Genomic DNA, 15,068 nt, shown 5'->3' with positions numbered 1-15,068 from the left:
AACATAGGTTTACTCAACTCTTATCATCCGGGCCCAATATCCTGGATTTTTTTACCATAAGCAAAGAGTCAGTGCTTACGGAAGCAGGGAATTCTTTGCTAACGTCAAGCGTATTTCACAGGTTGGCATGGAATTTTTTCTTGAACGCGTGAATACTAAACGATACTAGGCATTCTTCGCTCACACAGCTAAGCCAGAAATTTGGCGCTTTTAAGGTAAACGGAGAATGTCGACTGTAAGCGCAGAATTCAGCAGTAAGCAGAGCCATTAAATTGGGCCAAGGTTTGGTTGTTGCTAATGTCGAATAATGGTACAGCAGCCGATTTCACGAAACGCTAGGATTAATCTCGAGTTATGATGAGTAACCCGTCCTAACTTATGATGGGTTAAATGCGTCCTACGTCTTCGGATAGGGAACTGAACTCGTCCTAAGTCTCATAATTAATCCTAACTAAGGAAAAGTTTTGTGAAATCGACAGCTGGGGAAGGAGTGTATAGAATAAACCTAACCAACTATGGTCAATTTTTAGGGCACACAAATGTAAATACTTTGTTTTTACCATCTATAAACGCATTTTACCTTATGCTGCGGACATATCATTGAGTAGTTGTCTACTTGTAGTTGGCAATCTGAAAAGAGAGAACATAAGTGTTAGCTCCGTGAATAGTGCTGAACAGAAAAGCGTAGGAACTGAGCAAGTTTCAAATAATACCAGTAAAAATCTGAACAAAATTGTTCAGAGATTGACTGGTTGCCCCGCTTATTTATGCTAAACAAAAATATCTGCTAAGCTCTTATTAATTTTGTTCTTAAATGAGCCATATTTTTTGACCTCGTGAGGGTTCTCAATAGTATTTTTATAACTTTCGGGGGTACACATGATTCGTCCTGCACAGTTTTAATCGACCTCTGCCACTTTTGTTGCGCTGTAGTTTTAAGTTGCTTTAGATGCGGAGTGTTCCAGTCTTTAATAACTGTTTTGGGTATGAATGAATATACCCCCCGGAAGTGATACAAATATGTTTGAGAGCACCCTCACCTATTAAATTCAATAATGATGTTATGGAAACCAAATTTCTTTGTTAGAGAGTGACTAAGGAAGATCGGACATGGAACAGGAAACGGTTTTGTAACCTCTATGGTGACTCGGCCAGCCTCTTCTCTTACTGCACATTTGTAGTCTATAAAAAGACAAACTATATCTGTCTTCCAAGTTTAAAGGGTCTGGGTACAGTTTGTAACACAAAACACAATGTCCACAGATTTACATCAAACTCATACAGTTTGAAGAGAATGATGAGGTGCTGTAATTTTTGAGATATGAGTAAAATAATGTCACAAAAATTATTTTAGCCGCAGTATTTTTACCATAACTGGTTAAAACGTTTTTACATGCTGAACTTATTTTTGTGACTCGTTTTACTCATTTCTAAAAGAAATACAGCACCCCAGCAAGTAATATTTTAAGGGAATTTATACCATCGTTACCTTCAAACTGAGTAAGTTTAATGTAAATCTGTGGACATTATATTGTGTGTTTCAAAAAAGTACCCAAATCCTTTAAAGGGAAGGTTGAGTGTCAGAGATTTTGCCACTTGTGTTTATCAAAAGTGTCTGTGTATTAAGGCTCATTCACTGCTGGATAAAAACTGCCGTTCACTAAAAGTTACTCTTTTTGAACTGTGTTGATGGAATTTATAAAGTAGTTCAGTGCAAAATTGTATAAAGTTGTGTAGCATAAATCATTGCTAAAAACAATTATTCATTGAACAAAATTTAGCCAGGATCCATTTCTGTGTTCCTTTTATGGTATTTTGGCTGGTAACCCATTTCTGGTAAGCAAGTTTTTACTGTACTAAGCACATTTTTGTGTTTAACATCTCTATGTGGTATGAAAAAAACTTCTTAGCACAACAAAAATGTGCTTACCCGAATAAGGTTACAAGTCAAAGTACCGTGTCACATGAACCATATAATCTATATCCTTTATCCCCGATGCAAATTTAACATCTATTATATCGTTGCGGCACCCGCTGCCAAAACATAGGATTCGAACTGCCTCTAGCTGCCGGGCAACCTCGGTAGTCTAGATGGTAAGACACTGCTCTAGAATTACAAGGGTCGTGGGTTCGAACCCCACCCGAGTAACATGCCTGTGATATTTTTTCACAGGACTCGGGAAAGTACTGAGTATACAGTGCTAACACACATCGGTGTATGGGTAAAAACCAAAATTAATATATCCCACTAATACATGCTTAGCAGAAAGTAGGCAAAATGTATTAAATAGTGGCTTCTTATAGTGCTCATATCACTCAGTGACTCTCGAGGTGCCTCAACATTCAGTATTTTCCAGAAAAATACTGACTGTTTACTGGGAATTTACAAAACGGTGTGTACATGTACAATGCAACCATGTGAGCAGGGAGACAATGAGAGAAAAATTATCAAAAAGACAAATTGACCCCATTCTGGGCCTCTCCTATAATAAACCCATCAAACAAAATAACTAGGTCAATGTATTTACTGACAGGCTACGACACCCTTTAGATTCATCACATGATGGAGACCTGCTTGACTCCATCCTGCAGCTGTTTACCTTATTGGCCCCCCTCCAGACCCCCTCCCCCCGCCCCATCCCCCTGCCTCCTCCATACCCTCAAGATCCATCCTTCCTCCCTAGAGTCAAGACCCTTATATGACCCACTGTTTCCTCCTGCAAGGCTCTCAGGTTGATTTGTCTTTCAAGATGTAGGTCAGTCAAAGGAGGAGGAATCCAATTCGGAATATTTAAAGCAAAATTAACTCCGCCAATATTTGAAGAGAGAAAACTTGTTTTTATATTTGGAGAGAGAAAAACCTTTTTGTTTTTGAAAAAAGTAATCACTGACCTAGTTAAGAATCAATCTAGCATTGAGATTTAACCAACAAAATTAATTTTTTTTTTAAATCCAAAATGTTTGTTCAGTATTACCAATGTTCACTGGTTTAAATGCATACCAAAACTGGACCAGACTATTTGACCTTCCACCCCCACTTTGGTTATACTTAATTAAATTGGCGTAATACACGAATCCCTGTACTTAAAACGTACTATGAGAAACTTTGTCGCCTTTCCTTTGTCAAGTCGGGGTTTCACTATGATATTTTCAAAAGAAAATGATTCCTCATAAATAAATAAAAATACCCAACATTTACAAAAAAATGTAGGTTAGAAAATTAAGTGGAAAGTGATAACTACTTACCAGCTTGTACAGCACAGACGTAATGATAGGTCTTCTTACAGCCTTTGCTTAAACAGCCCAGAGATGCACCCTTGTCCTTGCACTCCACACACTCCTAAGATATTTAAGATGGATCACAAACAGTACATGAGAAACCAACAAGTCAGCAAAGGAAATTGGGGGTAGGGTAGAGAGGGGTCATGCACTAAGGCCTGTATGCTTCGTTTTTGAAAGGGCAAGGGCACCAAGGCATTTTCTCCTTGGTAAAGGACACACTAGCATTAATGCATACTGGCATTGTTTCGGGGTTATGTAAGGGGTCTATCGATGTGTCCCTAAATTTCAAACCAAATTGATCAAATTATCAATTTATCAAAGTTTCTCATGATTTCAAATCACTGGCATAGAAACTTTGATCAATTTTGTTTGAAATTTAGGGACACATTGATTTGACATAATGTCATGGACCTAAATACTTGTACTTGTACTTCCGATAAATGAACAGATTGAAGTAAAACTGCAACCACACAGCGGCATCAACTTGTCATCTGTCCTTTAGATTGGTAGAGAAAACTATTTAGGGGTTTACCCTTTCACTAGTGTGTGATAGGCACTAGAAATTACTTCTGGAAAAAAAAATAAACAAGAACTGTCCAATTATTGAAGATATGAGACTCACCACTGATTGTGTAGCTTTGGTTGCTTCAGCCAGACCGTATAACGTCCCTCCAACCACATACACCCCTTGTGTCCATATAACACAATCCTCATGTACCCAGTACTCATTTGGGTCACACAGTCCCCTATCTGCAAGCTCAATTGTCTTTCTTTTCCCCCTATCTTCATGCTCACTTGTCTTCCTCTTCCTTCCTCCTCCACTCTTTGGGGTTATTCGTAGCTTCTGAATTTCAAGCGTCATCCTCTTCGGCGTTTTGGACACTCTCCCCGAGGAAGTAGTCGGCTGATCTAATAACATGAGATACTCAGCATCGGTCGAATATTTATGAGTTCTTGCATTGGCGTTAACGCAGGAAGCTTTCCCTCTGGTGGCCTTAGTCGTCAGGGTAGCTTGTGGCGGTGGAGATGTGGCTTTTAACTTGCCCTTCTGGCGAGATCTGGCTTGCTGAAGCTGCTTCTTGGTTGCGGCCGCAGCGACAGCACTTTTGGCTTTTCCTGTAGTACTCTGTGGGTTTGGGGTTGGGGCAGGGATTTGATAGCCAGGGGGGTAGTAGGGGCCATACAGGTCCCCCAGGGAGTCGTGGTTGGCAGGCTTCCCGCACAGTACACACAACCATGGCCCACCTGGATTGTTCACTGAGGAGGAGTGTTTTGTGGCAGGCCCGAGTGGAGCACGGCTGACAACATTGCTGCTTTTACCCGTCACTTTACTTGCTTTCTGTCCGCGCTTTTTAACAGGTGCATTTGCGGTCGCTGCTAATGCATCAGGATTGTTCACAACTTTACTGGAGATCGGATCACTACGAGTGCCTGAAAATCTTAGGACTGGGCCACGAATTGCTGCTTTTAATGGCTGAGGGGAGTCAGCGTTTCTGGTTTTCACTAATTGTTTGACATGTTTGAATTTTCCGAGTTCATCTTTTTCATCTAAGCTTAGCTCAAATGTCTTTTTGACCGGTTTCTTTCTTGGTTTAGAAACTTCACCTTCTTTCTTAGGTCTGTTTTTGCTACCGACTGGTCTACCCCGTTTCTTGCTGCTAGAGTTTGGCGTGGTCGGCTCTTCCGTTGTGATCTGACTGACTGGGGTACTGGGTCTAGCATCTTGAGAGTTCGGCGTCACTGGTTTGTCGGGGGTGGATCGCTGACTGGAGGGAGTGGTCATTGGATTCTGGAAGGATGGTGTGACACTTCGGGATGCAGTTGTCGTCTCTGTCGTTGACGTTTGAGGACTTTCAACCGGAGTGTCCTTGGTCTGGTCATTCAGGACAGGCTCTTCAGGGTCGCTCTGCTTCTCCTCCTTTGGTTTGGGTGGGTCCGTCATCGACAATGGAAGCAGTGGACTCGGTAAGACAATGGCATTCCCCTGCTTGTCAACACTTGTCCGTTTCTTCTTGCCACTGTAGGTTTTTAGTACTTTACGGGAATTGCCCTCACCAAAGTCCTCCTTGCTTTTCCTGCCGGGGGACTTTGAGCCTCTTGGACTATTTGGCCGATACTGATCCTTACCATTACCATTGGTAGGCGTGTATGTTAGCGGATAAGCAGTGACACTTTGCCCGCCATTCCTTGGATAATCAGAAAAGGCATTGTTGTGGTAAATATCGTTCCGTGATTCTGAAAACTTCCGCTTGAGCTGGTTGTTGACACTCATTGAGTTCTTATCAACCTGTAGTATGTCATTCCCGACTTTTAGACTCTGTGGCGATTGGGTCCTTCTGCCCATGGAGTCCAAGGAACTGTTCATGGCCAGTGTTGGACAGATAGAATCATTCACTGGTCCGTTCTGATTGCGGAAAGCATTCTGTTTGCTGTGTCCTCCTTTAGGGGACCTCTCTCTGTGCCGCGTCATGCTCAGATTTCTGTCGCTGACATCTCCGTTAGCCCTGTGCGTAATCGGACTGCCACCTCTCATATCCCCTTTGGTGAATTTATGATCACCAGGGGAAGGGCTTCCATTACCACGAGAGCACCTGTTGGTTTCTTGGATGATAATTTCTTGTTTGGCATCTGAGATGTCTTGTCTCTGCGCAGACTCGACACTCCCGGTGTGGACCATGCCACTTGGGGGATGCCTCTCCCCGTTTGATTTCACACCCTCAGAATGTCTGTTCACTTCAGTGTTTTTATCCTTTGACACACCATCACTGTTTTCATCTGGTGTCCCGTTATCTTTGGGAGTTAAGATACCCTTGGTTGTCGACTCCCCGAGGAATGCAACCATCTCCTCAAGCTTTGGCAAGGATCCACTGCTGCATTTATCTTCCTTTTTCTTTGGATAAGGGTTGTCCGGGGATCCCTCTCTGGTTGTAGCGTGACTCTTGTTTTGCAAGTCGTTTCTCGTGTGCACAAGTTCTACATAGGGGGTTCCGCCAAAGCTTTTGTCACCGTTGTCGACGGGTCTTACTTTGGACATGAGGGGATGCCCCGACTGAGTGACTGCAGCCGGAGTTTGGAATGCTGCCACAGGGGATTTGATTGGTCGCGGTACGTTTACTGGGCTAGGATTGGACGGATTATTGAATGGACCCGGTGGGGTGGTCGCGAGGTTGTGCGGGCTGTGGGTGACCCCCGGAGAGCGAAGACTGCTGGGGGAAGGTAGCGGAGAAGTATGCTGGCTCCCGGGCGAGGTACAAAATGGAAAATGGGAGTTGCTTCGCCCACCCTGCGACGAACCTGGACTGTGCGAGTACATACTCTGACCCTGCATTCCAACAGGCGAGGGCGCTGTTACACCCGATGCCCTATTAAACACAGAGTTCTGACCGGTCGGGCTTACCATGTTCATGTGTGGACTTTGGCTAGTCTGTCGGTGAAATTGCGATGCACTTGACGCAAAGCTACTATCATGAGGTGACATGGGATGACCGCGCATCGGGTAGATCTGAGACGTCCTGGGACTGTGGCCAGGACTGAACGGGCTTGGGTATTGTCCAGAGCCATACGCCCCTCTTGATCCATCGGGAGATGTATAACCCATGGTCTGTCCATACGATGTGCTAACACTTTGCATTGGGGAGCGATATTCAGGGGGTTGTGGCATGAACATATCGTCCTCTGTCAAGGCCCTCATCATCGGACCCATCTCGGTGCTCCCTCGGCCGTACGCCGGACTGGTCATTCCAAACTGCTGTCCACTCAGCTTAGGTCCATCCTGACTCCCAGAGGCGAAATTCTGACCGGGTTCGATGAGTGCTGGTAGTGGCGTTGGGTAGATCGGGGTGGTTGAGCTGGAACGCTGAGAACTATAATACGGGTCGCTTACTTTCTGCTGGTACCCACTGTACTCTTGTTCTCCTCGCCCGTATGGCTGCTGGACTGGATGGTACGGCTGGGCGTAAGGGGGCGAGGTGAGATGGTTACTTCCTGCTGGTGGATGCTCCATAATGGATGAGGAAGGTCTACTTGTATCAGGCGGTGGTACTTCAAGTCTTAAGTCCCATCACACACGTGGACAGACCTGTGGACAACAAACAAAGACAAAAATTACCAACTGCAATAATTGAATTTGAGAAAATTGTATCTGGCTAAATAGCACAACTGCGTCATTAGAATTAAATGCTGGTTGAAAACACCTGAGGACTGGTAAAAATAATGTTCTCTGCCAGTAAAATCCAATAGCGTTAAGTCTCACCAAGATAAAAAATAATCTGGTTATGAATATCTTACAGTGTCCTACATATACATTTTGCTCAATGCAAGCTTGGGATTTTATTTATGAGAGGGCAAGGCCATTTTTGTTTTGCCAAAGGGCACTTCCATGGGAAAAACTTATAGACTACAGTGTACATATGCAAAACTTTTGAAGGACACCAAGGCCAAGACCAGGGCAACAGAGGCCTTATGTACCGGCCTCCGTGGCCTCCATATTCAAGTCTTAGAGTCCATTACAAAAGAGTAAAGTGCCACCTGGGCAACAGAAGCCATGGCCGCCATGTAATTCTAAGACTGCAAAGCAGCAGTAAGAGTAAATCATGTTGTGTCAGTGCAAAAACGTTTCCTAAAATAGCACTTTACTTCCGTTCCATGTGAGCTTGAACTGTCAAAATGTTGCCATGGTTGTATGTTTGCAAAATCAAGACACTATACATTTTTACAAAATAGAGATACTTACAACATTTTTGGAATGACTCAGAGAAAATTGTTACATCTTTAAAAACGACTACAAGATAAACAAACTACACAATCCTTATTGATCCACAAGACTGTAAAGTACTCTTTCTCTCAAAACAGCAGGAAAATATCAGCAGTATTCAAAGAAAAACTAAACCAGCATTGCCCTTCCCTGGCTTCCCATGCAATATGTAGGAATCCCAAGTCATCTCCCAAAGCGGGTGAAATACCAGCCAAGTTAATAATACCACAAGGTCATAACATTAAACCTATGGTATGTGAGTTTCAATGTCATCTATAAGGGTGCCAACAGCTTTGTCTGTCAAACCCCATCTCAGTAGGCTGCTTGTACATTGTCATTGGGACTAGATTTCTACCTCCGTGGAGTCTCAACTGCCTGGGTCTAACTTTGTAATGCCTCGGCCCAATTTCATAGAGCTGCTTTTAAACACAAAAGGCAGCTAAGCACAACAGAATTATGCTTACTAGAATAAGGTTACCAGCCAAACTACCATGTCACATGTACAATCTGTGACTGTTATTCTGCTAATTTCTACTTAGCAGACAATTGTTTTGCATAATTTGACTGCTTTTAAAGCAGCTCTATGAAATTGGGTATCGTTTCTTGTTATTTCATGACAACTGCTTTACCACTCAGGTCTACCTGCCAACATTGAAAAGTCAGATACGAACACCTTTAAAGCATGTTAAAAGAAGAGCTGCCGTTTTGCAATCAGGAAGATTTTGTACAACATTATTTTGTAGTTATATAATTAGAATCAACATTAACAGGGGGAAATAGTTTCCATAATCAGAAAGATTGTCAGATCTGATGATGCGAACATGGACAGATTAGTACAGTTTTACTTCTGAACTGGTTTGACTTCAAGAAGCACTAAGAAAATATTTACACTCATGTGACACATGTACACTACATGTCACAAAATCTTTGAGAAATAGTTAACAAAGCCGTCTCTTTGGGTCACATTCACATTCACAAGAATTACATTCTCATTTCAGAGTTGTTAATATTATATTTCCATGTATTTTTGTAAGTGGTTAATTTTTAGTGTATTTGTATATAACATAATATTTTTAGACACGCAAATCCAAAACGAATTTCACTGTACTAATATTTGTTTTTTTACAAGTGACAATAAAACATTATTCTATTCTATTTGTATCCTGAAAATGTATCATTGTATGTCATTTGTCTTTTCAGTTAAGCAATAAAAGGTACATATTCGATACTCAACAGAACTGAAAGATATTTTTATCAGACTCAAAGTCAACATTTTGGCCTAATTGTAAAACATAATATTGCTGGACTACATGTCCTTGGTCTTGGGGTTTACTGGCCCGAGGCTAAAATGTCTGGACTCGGGCTTTAAATGGCTGACCTCAGAATAAAATGACTGGCCTCAGGCCGTTGGTTCAGTGTAAATTTTTAGCCCTAACAAGATTTACATCAAGTTTACACAAACATTGGATTGAATATAAATAAAAAATCCTTTGAACAATTATTTGCTTTCCTTCATGAACAATAATGCAACACATCATACCTTCCATCTAAGGAATGTCCTTACAAGTTAAACGCCTGCTGCATGTTACTATGTAACTTGAATTTACAACTTAACAATATGTTCAGTACATTCCCAACCTACATTTACATGTACACACATAATCAGACATGTAATTTGCAATCAAACGACGCTGTAATAATCCAAAGCACTGCATGTAGCTCCCAGCACAATGTGTTTGTGTATCTCTTGTTATGATTTCACACTAGCACATCAGCAACAAAGACCTAGTTTTAAAACATGATTCACAACCACTACAGTTTTATTGTACAGTGTATTGTACAGGGTATTTATAAGTTTCTCGCCAGTCAAAATCTCACTGACGTTCGCTGAAAAGGACTGCAATACACTAGGCTTGCTCTTGAGCACACTACTGTAGAGTAAATACTATTATTGTATGGAGTACAAAGGGCTAATGCCCCCAGGGGACATATGGTGTATAGCCTGCAGGCCAGAGACCCTTGTGGTTGTGAATGATTGCGTCCAAATAATAATTTCATAATTTTGTTTTCACATGTGCCATGGTTTATCTTCATCGCCACAGAAATCTGAGAGGGAATTATTGAATGGATTACAGTTTGGCAAATTTAGATTACACAATTGCAATGTACATTTCCTGTACTGTACATAAATTATTTGAGCAGGATAGTATTAGTAAAAAGAAATTAAAAGTATACGAAAATATCTCATGTACTGTAGCCATATGTACAACTTTTTATTTTGATTAATTTACATCAATAATTAATTGTTTTTTTGTTTTTTGTTTTTTTATGTTCAATAGATTTGAAAATTGAATCGAGGATAGAGAATATTATTTTGTTTTACCAATACATTGATGTTTGTAAAAGCAAACTCTATACTAAAGTTTTAGTAGATGTGGGAAAAAAAACCAAGAATTATTCTAGGGCAAAACCCATGCCATCAGGTTGGGACTGAAAACCCAAACCAATCAAGCCCCCTGAGGGATTCGACCGGAGGTCCCAGAGGTGGAAGGCAAGGAAAGTTACCACTATGCCAACCCGACAGACTCTCAGGAAGACGCAAAATAAAAAGGAACTGCACATGTAAAGATATTTTAGGAGACATCCGAATACTAATGACCTTCCCAGTTCTTCAACATTTCCAGGCAGAATGGTAATTATATATGTCCCAAACGGCACTCGATCATTCCTTATTACACCCAAACCCTGATGAAGAGGTTCCGGTTAGGGTCAGGTTAAAAAGTAAGGAACTGCAATTCAACGAGATACTACTACATGGACTACGTATTTATTATTATACGTTTACGATTGCCCCTTTTTATATTGACAAACTTTCACAGGTGACTTTTATTGTATCTTTCTTGAAAATTTTGGCTGAAAGTCAGCATTCAATGACAAAAACCAAACGATGACCCCACATCTGTAATTATACATTCAGTATGGAACGTACATCCCATGTACTTAAAGACTCTAGTTCTGCTAACGTTGAAAGTTAATTTTTATTGTTTAAGGACACTTGACACTATTGGTAATTGTCAAAGGCCTGTCTTCTCACTTGGTGTATCTCAATATTGCATAAAATAACAAACCTGTGAAAATTTGAGCTCAATTGGTCATGGAAGTTGCGAGATAATAATGGGAAAAATACAACCTTGTCACACGAAGTTGGGGCTTTCAGATGGTTGATTTTGAGACCTCAAAATCTTATTCTGAGGTCTCAAAATCAAATTTGTGGAAAATTACTTCAGAGGGTGCCTTTCCTCACAATGTTTTATACTATCGTTATCAACCTCTCCCCATTGTTAGCAAGTAAGGTTTTATGCTAATAATTATTTTGAGTAATTACCAATAGTGTCCACTGCCTTTAAAGCCAGTGGACACTTTCGGTAAACAGTGTTGTCCAAGGCCCACACTTATAGAAAATAACAAACCTGTGAAAATTTAGGCTCAATCGGTCATCGGAGTCGGGAGAAAATAACGGGAAAACCCACCCTTGTTTCCGCACGTTTCGTCGATGCCGAGAATTGATAATTGTTTTAATGTTTTCTGAAAAGGTAAAGCATTTCATGGAATAATATTTCAAGAGAAGTCTTTTACCATTACCTTCTGTAAACCCTGTAAGTTATTTGTAAATCTGTGAACTTTTATTTTTGTTCTGTTCCGAAAGTGTACAATGGCTTTAAAGACCATTACATGTAGAACTAACTTTATGAGTGACTCCAGAATCCTTCTTCATTCTAACTAATAAAATATATATCATCCAAAAATAAACTCAACACCCAGACTGCAGCTGTAATTATACATGTAAGTTTATATACATGACTGATCCCATGACTACATTTAAAGCATTTTCAGATACCATTTGCATTCTTTGGTCAACAGACTGTGTGGTGGGGTTAGGGTAATATTTTAAAGATGCTATGTCAGATTATTGGCCGATTTGACCCCAAAATTTTGATTAAAAATTCAATAGGTATTTTGATGGGGGTCGAGAAAGTTACAAGCTTTCATTTGAGCCATTGCTCGAAAAAGTCTGCCAATTATTAGTAGCAGTGAAATAAAGTGCTCAAAATTAGTTTTTGTTGGGATCCCTACAATATATCACGTGACCAATTCTTATAATGTGTTTTATAAGAAACGTTTTAAATTTTTGTCATGGTTCCTGACAATTAAAAGTAAAATTTAAACTTTTTCGTTAGAGCAGGTGATACTCTTTGAAATACCATTCACTCAAAAAAATCTATTTTTTAATGTTTGGACCCAAAGATCATCTTTAAGGGTTAATAATCCATCTCACAGTCACTGGTTTTCTTTATTTTTTAAAAGCTTTTATGCCTGCATATTGTTTACACATTATTTGTTTTGGTGTAAGTTGTTGCAGCTGTCTGTGTCATTCTTGTGTTGTTGTCTCCAAAGGACAAATGAAATGCTTTTATGAGACTTCCATCCACTCACTAAGTAATATCTTTTCATTATAATTTCAATGAACACAAATGTTCCCGGTACAGGACAAGCGTGTCGGAGAAAATAAAAAGCTGTGTAAATGAATTAATTAATGAGTAACAGATAAAGTTTTCTTAGCGCTTTAGGAATTTCTGCATACAAATGAGCTTTATCGAGGCTTGAAGTTGGGAGAAAAAAAACAACAAGACTGCAGTGCTAAAATAGATGTTAAATTTACATATTATACGTATTTGTAGGATAAAGAATATTCATTTTGGTTTACCCATATAATACATTGTACACTGATGCGAGTTAGCACTGTAGTATACTCAGCACTTTCCCGAATTCTGTGAAAAATAAAATCAGAGCCTGCAGGGTTTGTAATGTACATGTAGCTCAAATTATTTACTGAACCAGAAATTAAAATACCACCAAATATAATAATGAACCTTCTCCCTCCACATGATGATCCACCAAGGAGAGACCCGTGACTTACATGTACAATACAGTAATGGACAATTGTACACCATCTGTAATATCAAGCTTTGTTGATTCAGTCGGAGTGTTTCCATAGAAAGCCATACATGAGACAGTCCAGCAACTGATTTGATTTGACCATCCTTCCAACCAACCCTGGCCAACACTTGCATATTATTAACAAATTGATTTCTAACATGTAATGTTGATGCGGGGAGGTACTACTGTGCGCGTTGGGCTTTAGCCAGAATCTGGGTGTATACATGTAGTCTGCATGTTTTACCCATCCTTGCTGTTTACAGAATATTTCCGATAAATATGGGAAAATAAGCACAATTTTTAATTTTTGTTCCTATTTTTTATTTTTATTTTTAATATGAGTCAAGGACTTTTATAAATGTTCATGTTCTAATTGGGTCATATTTAAATGGAATGGCCACAATTGATTCTCTTTTACTAGTCAACAAAGGTCCGGGTCAAAATGTAGGCCTGCTTGATAATTGGTCAGATTGAAAAAAATAGTAGTGCAAGGGCTTGCCTACAATGGCAGGCATTCATAAAATTTTCACGACTTTAATTATTATTTTGCTGACCTTGCTGAGGGCAAATTTAACAACAACATAACGCTGATTTATGGGCAAAATGATTTTTTTTAAATGGCCTTGAATAATTGAAGGACTGCATACAGAACATATTAGGCTTACATGTACATGTACCAGTCACTGTTACAAATACAACGATGTACAGTGTAACATTGGATTCCCATACCAGAAAGGTTGGTGACATCCTCAAGATTCTGGTATTGCTAGACGAAAGACTGGCAGGAAATCCATACACCCAGGACAAATGTCTTGACTCATTGATGATGTGTGCTGTCAAAGAACATGTGGACCAGTGCACTGGGTTAACCATAAAACCATAGAGGTACATATAGAAGGCTGATGATAAAACACTTCATTGCCCCAAGTCTATCCATTGAACTGTTGAACTTCACATTGTTAATGTTGTATATAGTTGTAGGTATACAACAATGTACAAGATTGTGAATGTATTTTGTACCGGTACTAATACACATATTGACTGGCAATGAGGTTACTAGTGTACGTGTCTATTCCCCCGAGGGGCTTTGAGTGACCAGAAGAGGGACCCATTTCCCTAGTTACCGAATTATGCCAGTCAGTGTTTTATAACACAGCTCGGTCTTAAAACGTCAAATACAATGTAAGAACAGAAGTTTGGAAAAGAAAGGAAGTTTTGTAGTTTGCTGTTCATGGTTCAAGTCAAGAGAGGGCGCTGTAACCAGGCACTATTTTCAAAGACTAGTTGCCGTAAAACAAGCACGCTAGACTATCACTAGATTATATTAGTTCATCTCAAGTGACTGTATTTCAGCCAATTAGAATACAGAACAAGCAAGAGGTGTGTTATACATGTAAGCTGCTTTATAATTTACGCACATGTATTACTTTGTACATCACTCTGTATTTCATACTATTTGTAACATCAAAACGCTGATGACTAGCATCAGAAACAGGATGATCTACATGATGTTAGATAAAAAAAAACAAGAATGCTACAAAGTGCTTCTTAAATTGGAACATGTAGGCCTACACGTGTATAGTATGATGCGTCAAGCAACCTCACATTAGATGATACAAACTTTCAGTCCAACATGTAGATTAACCAACCGTTTCTCATAGTTTTTTATAGAGAGATCTCCCCTTCTCACTCAGGATGAAATAGTTGGAATTAGCAGTCAGGCAATACAACCTGACAGGTAATTATGTACAAGCAGCAAAATTACTTAGTGTTGACATCTGCCTCTATGTGAACATACCCCCCCCCCCCCGCCACACCACTATTCAGAAATTATTAAATGCACAATAATGCGTAGGCCCATACTGTTTTTCCCCCCACACGTGTGTTGCTTGTGAATCAGCCACAGTAATTAAAATTGCGCGCTGTAAAAGTCCTCATAAAATGTGAATTCATAATGATAAATTGTACACAATGAAAAGGGCCCAAGTGCTCTGCCACTGTCATGACTGTGTGTATACATTGGACCATGGACCGT

General features: G+C 40.0%; 1 protein-coding gene across 1 annotated transcript in view; it reads right to left on the bottom strand.

The window, feature by feature from the left end:
* LOC139943976 (uncharacterized) overlaps positions 1-15,068 on the bottom strand; it is a 33,861-nt gene that overhangs the window by 4,637 nt on the left and 14,156 nt on the right. Inside the window, exons 3-5 of the mRNA XM_071940898.1 lie at positions 3,905-7,360; positions 3,247-3,340; positions 581-630 (exon numbers count right to left, since the gene is read on the bottom strand). Of these exons, the coding sequence (XP_071796999.1) occupies positions 581-630; positions 3,247-3,340; positions 3,905-7,285 (3,525 nt within the window). The 5' untranslated portion in view covers positions 7,286-7,360. The remainder of the gene's footprint in view (positions 1-580; positions 631-3,246; positions 3,341-3,904; positions 7,361-15,068) is intronic.

The sequence above is a fragment of the Asterias amurensis genome, chromosome 11 (genome assembly GCF_032118995.1).
Source record: "Asterias amurensis chromosome 11, ASM3211899v1".
NCBI lineage: Eukaryota > Metazoa > Echinodermata > Asteroidea > Forcipulatida > Asteriidae > Asterias > Asterias amurensis.
This window is presented reverse-complemented; position numbering and strand designations above follow the sequence as displayed.